The 5,863-nt window shown below is 40.3% G+C and overlaps 1 protein-coding gene across 1 annotated transcript; it reads right to left on the bottom strand.

Annotated features, from left to right (window-relative positions):
- Positions 1-270: 270 nt before the first annotated feature.
- Positions 271-914, bottom strand: LOC118718336 (60S ribosomal protein L12). The gene has a single exon (XM_036437093.2). The coding sequence runs from the start codon at positions 823-825 to the stop codon at positions 328-330; it is 498 nt and encodes a 165-aa protein (XP_036292986.1). The 5' UTR covers positions 826-914; the 3' UTR covers positions 271-327.
- Between the last annotated feature and the right edge of the window lie 4,949 nt (positions 915-5,863).

Genomic DNA, 5,863 nt, shown 5'->3' with positions numbered 1-5,863 from the left:
TTGGTGCGCACGCCTACCAGTTATAAATATTTTCAACATTGCCTCTGGGAATGAGTCAACAGAATTTCTTTTCAAAGCTTTTCACACCTTAACATGTGTACCTCTTCTGGGGACTAAAAGGATTAGATGTCAATATGCTTCTGGGAATAAGGTGAATGTTATATTCGAAAATAAACATCATATTCATGTCAGTACAAAAGTACGGATAGCTTAAATCAGTGTCTCAGACCAAGGCTAAAGTTTTCATATTTCTTTCTTTCTTTCTCTCTCTTTTTTTTTTTTTGCTTGTCAAATGATTTTTATTTGAGTCCTTTTCCTTTGTAGTTCTTAACTAGCTGGACATTCCACTGCACTACTGTTGATATCATCTATGATGTCATGAGGGTGGCGGCCATCAACATTGCACCCCACAGACTGGGCAGTCCCCAGGATCTCTTTAATGGTTCCAGAGAGTTCTCTGGCTAAAGATCGGTGCCGCACCTGTCGGGCAATGCTGACAATCTCATCGAATGTGATGTTTCCACTGTGCTTAATGTTTTTTTGCTTCTTTCTGTCTCTTGGAGGTTCTTTGAGAGCTTTGATGATCAGGGCAGAGGCAGAAGGCACCACTTCAATCTGGGCCTGTCTGTTCTGAATGGTCAGTTTCACTGTAATCCTCAGACCCTTCCAATCACCAGTTGCTTTGGCGATGTCATCACCAACCTTCTTTGGGGACAGGCCCAGGGGGCCGATCTTGGGGGCCAGGGCAGACGTGGCACCCACTTCCCCACCGGTGCACCTCAGGTATACTACTTCGATCTCGTTGGGGTCGAACTTCGGCGGCATGGTGGAGGCAGCTGGTGTCGGATGAACCCGGATTCGGGACGACCAAGGAAAGTTGCACCTGAGCCTCCTCCGAGCCGAAAGCTGAAAAAAGGTCTTTCTCTCTTTTAAAAAAAATTTTTTTTATATTGCTCCAACATGCCTTTCCCCAAGGGAGTACTTGGAGCCAACTTGCTTTTTGAAGTTTTGGGCAATGGGAGATTGCACATTTAAATATGTTTTCTTAATTGATTTTTTAAAGAGAGAGAGAAATGTCAATGAAAGAGAATCATTGATTGGCTGCTTTCTGCACACCCCCCACAGGGGATCCACCCCACAACCCCGGCATGTGCCCTGACCAGGAATCAAACTGGTGACCTCTCAGTTCATAGGTCAATGCTCAACCACTGAACCACACCAGCCAGACAGATTGCACATTTAAGAATAGGCACCTCCATGTCATTAAGTAAATATTCACATCTTTCTGAGTGGTTTTTGGAAAGCTTTTTATTTATCACCTCTTTGTCTAGTGGTTTGGCAGGAGGAGGTATTGGCCTAACCGACTTCCAGGAATTAAGATTTGTCTTCTCAAGTAAGAAAAATTTGTCCTCTGTTTGACATACAAATAAATGCGATTCAATTTGCACTGTACACATAAGCTCTAGAGTTACATTTAGGAAACCTGCAAACAAATAGAATGAACTCACTTCTGTGTGTCAATATGTGGCTTTATGGATGGAAATGGACAGGCACATGCCTGGTGCAGGCTCGTTCATTCCTCTCATGTTTTACAGCTTCACTCCAAAAGGCCTTTAATGGAGATGTTTGTGTAATGTAGAGGTGGTTGCTCACTGTACCATTACTGATGTGCTGCATTTTGACCAAATGACTAACTTTGCAAATAGACTGTTTATGTCGAGTAGGAGCAAAGCTTCTCCACCGAAGTGCATTTTTAATGATCTACTTTAAGAGTAAGTGGGTTTCGAAGTAGCTGCCCAGGAATCTGATTGGCTGGCACCAATGCCACTTCCCATAATTACCCAATAAACCATAAGGGCTTTTTTGGCACATTTATTCATGCCTGTCATGTCAGACCAGCTGCCACCCAGCCTTCTAAGTCCACTTCTGGTATCATCTTTAAAATCTTTGTGGAGAAATTGGTGCCTATGTACCTTTGAAAAATCTTTGAGGAGAAATTTGGTATCCATGCACTACAAATTTCATGATGAAACATTGTGCTGTTTGAAAAAAAAATGTTAATGTTTTTCCCTAAATAGCTAAAATTATGAAAATCATGTTCTGGACTAAGCTGTTATATCGGAGTTAAAAAAAAATGTTTTACTGCTTAGTACATTTAGGATATGCACTAAAAATGTAGATGTAATCTAATGTAAGAGATGCAAATTGTAAATTTCATCTTGAAACCAACTCTTGAAACTTGTGGAAACAATGCACTTTAAAAAAATTAAAGAGATAAAAAGAAATTTAAATTGCATCCTGAAGGGAGGAAGAAACTGCTCAGTTTCAATGGTAAAAAAAATAAGTAAAACAAGAAACTATAATGTAAGAAGTTAGAAAAGCATCCTTCACACTAAGTATTTTTAAATTTCTATATGGAGTATTTCAACTGTATTAAAACTGATAAATTGGGCGTTTATGGGAAAAGCATTTCATTTCATAGGAGTATAACGAGATTTTAGATCTTTCACTTATGCCTTCAGATGTTTCTTCTGAGATCTCCCTTGGTGTTTTTATTGAGTGGGGGGCGGGGAGAGGAGTGAATGGCAGTCTGTGGGCCTTGCCATTTGTGGTTGAATCTCAGACTACTGTGGCACCCTCCACAGTATCACACAATCAAGTGGAGCATGGGAACGGGGACCCACTGAGTATAAAGAAGGGGGCGCAGACACTGAAAGGCGAAAAGAAGCCAGCTCTTACAATGGCCGTCTAGGCCTTCCAGAAAGGAATGGCTTCCCCTTCAGGAAAACATCACAGACGGACTCTCTGTATTGGTGTAGAATAAAAACCCAGAGTTTCTCCTGCAGAATACCAGCTCTGTGGGGATGAGAATATTGGCGATGGGCTAACATGAAATAGAAGAAATTAAGTGCACTTGACAGTAATTGGCTGAAGAAAATTCAGGAGACGTGATAGCAGCAGAGCACAACAAAATAACACAATTAAGGACACATTAGCCATATGTCTCTATTATTTTGAGAACACAGCAATATAAATGACCGGGTGCTGACCTTCTCCCCAAATTGGAAGGTGGATGACAAAGTCCATGTTGGTTTGGAAATTAAAGGTGGGAAAAGAGATTAAAAATTATAAGGCACAGGAATGCCATCCTACAGCTTGGAGCTGAAGAGGACTTGATAAATAAAGGCTCATTAGGATGCAATTTGTGGAAAACATTGTCCCAGTGTACTCTGTGGATTAAGTGAAATTAAAAAGAGTTTTTGTTAGGTCTCAGCATGATCTCTTATAATCTGTACTTTCTGTCAAGAAATATTTATATGAGGCACAAGTTAATACAAAATAATAAGCCTGTCCTTTGTATTCAAGGATGAATATACTTCCATAGTCACTGTGTCATACGCATGCTACAGTGAGAGCCCCTATCAGATGTTCTTGTAATCATTGGTTTCCATATATTCCTCCTAAAAATCCTCCAATCTTCTAATAGGTGGGCTCTATGGCCTCAGAATCTAGCCTGGTGCCAAGCACACAGTGGTCACTCAGTAAATACATAGGCCCTGAATGCTTGGTTCTTGTGGTGATTTTGGTTATGAGACCATAAGAGACGTATGGGTTGGCTCTTTAGGAGCCTCACATGCAATTTTTTTTTTTTTACTGGTTTGTCATAAGGAGGAACTTGGTCATAATACTGTGTAGTTTCCTCATTTTCATTCATTCAAACTGTCCACATAGCTAAAGTAAAATATGTGGTTAAGAAGAAAAGGAAGGAGGAAAGGCTAAGTTAATGAGGCAGTTTAATTAAATTCCAAAAATGTCTATTACGAGTGGCAGGGTGAAGAATATAATTAAAAGTATATCTATAAATATGTCCGTGGAGCCATTGGCTAGATAAGTTCTGCAGAAAAAAAAAGAAAGAATATGCACATATACATGTACGTACAATACTTACACATACCTAATTTAACATAATTGAACATAGAATCATAAAATGTCCATGTTTCCCATATTTTCTGTCTCAAATACCAAGATGGGCACTGGTTTTACAAGCAGTCCAGTGGTGGGCAAAATTTCATGCTTCAATTCTATGGTTTCTGTTTTATTTGCAAAAGAAATAAAGGCTTTTATCTACCTTTTTATAGGTGCCTGATGTTGCTTAAATATACTTAGTTTTTGAATCTATATTGGGTTCTATGTGAAATAATTGTCATGCTTGTGTTTTGCATTCAATTTGTGTTCTCCTAAAGAAATGGATAGTCAAGTTTGCATCAATATAGTTGTCTGGAATACCAGTCTCCGACTTAATACAATAGTAAGTTGGCTTGGTACCTGCTGGGGAACTGTAAGCCACAGGTGAAGGAAATAGCCTTCTGAGGCAGATAAGTCAGTATTTAGGTTCCAGCCTCTCCCCTTACAAACTGAGTAATCAAAGTAAACTACCTAGCTCTTCTAAGCCTCAGTTTACTTATTTGTAAAGAGGGATGGTACATTCCTCATTGGGTTGTTGTGATGATTAAATAAAATAATATAAAGTACCTTAGGGGTGTTCAGTTAATGGTAGGTCTTATTAGGACACTGCTTCCCTTTACCATTTGTCCTTATAGTTATTTAATGGGAGATCTATCACTTTACCTCTTATTATCTTATTAGAGGCCCAATGCATGAAATTCATGCAAGGGGCTTGGCCCTCGCAGCCTCGGCTGCTTGCCTTAGCCATCGCAGTCCTGGCTATCAGTCCCTTTAGCCAGCAAAGGAGGCCCAGAGGGACTGGGTCAAAGGTCTGAGGTTGCTAGGGGTCCCAGTGGCAGAACAAACTATCTTTTTTTTTTCTTTAAAAAAAATATTTTATTGATATTTTACAGAGAGGAAGGGAGAGAGATGGAGAGCTAGAAACGTTGATGAGAGAGAAACATCGACCAGCTGCCTCTTGCACACCCCCTACTGGGGATGTGCCCGCAACCAAGGTACGTGCCCCTGACCAGAATTGGACCTGGGACCTTTCAGTCCACAGACCGACGCTCTACCACTGAGCCAGACCGGTTTCGGCCAAACTATCTTTCTTAAAAATACCTTTTTATTGATCAGCCCGTGGGACTGTTTAGGGTCTTTCCACTGACTGGTGGTCCTATCTAACATTTGCTTCCAACAGCGTATATTGGCTTCTGTTTCCCATACAGCTCTAAGGCATTTTTGAGTAGGCTCCTTCTTTTGAACTTTAATCCCTAAAATAAAGTTAAAATAAATATTGGAGATAGTTTTGGGGAACAATAAGGTAATTTTTCTTGTCCATTCCCACCAAACTACTTCAAATCCATGAGGCCAAGAGTGGGGGTGAGTTGGAAAAACTTACATGTCTCTTGTGTCTTTCTCCTTTACTTTGACACGGAACACCTTACTTCTGACATTTATGGTTACCAAATGTGTGAGGTTTTTTTTTTTTCTTTTCTCATACCAACCACTTCTGTGATACCAGGTGGGTATCCTTTAGTATAGTTCAATTCTGACACTATCTACCTAGTGATAGTGCCAGATCCCAAAGGTTAAGGATTCAGTCCTATGAGATTGACTCCACTTCAGATGTCAATCCTAAGTAATAGGTTACCCACAGTTTCTGTCTGACTTGGCTACACATCAGAGGTTCCCATGACCTTCTCTCCTATGGAGTCAGTTGTTTGCTAGAATGGCTCACATAATTCAAGGAAACACTCATGTTTCCCAGTTTATTCAAAGACATGATGGTTTACTAGTACAGATGAAGAGAGGCTCCTAGTGCTCTTATCACTCAGGAAATTATAAGGGTTTTAGAAGCTCTGTGGCAGGAACCCAGGGCAAAAGCCAGTAGTATATACACTGAGTGGCCAGATTA

This window comes from Pipistrellus kuhlii, unplaced genomic scaffold (assembly GCF_014108245.1).
Source record: "Pipistrellus kuhlii isolate mPipKuh1 unplaced genomic scaffold, mPipKuh1.p scaffold_m20_p_14, whole genome shotgun sequence".
NCBI classification, from domain to species: domain Eukaryota; kingdom Metazoa; phylum Chordata; class Mammalia; order Chiroptera; family Vespertilionidae; genus Pipistrellus; species Pipistrellus kuhlii.
Note: the sequence above shows the minus strand (reverse complement) of the source record. Positions and strands in the feature narration are given on the sequence as shown.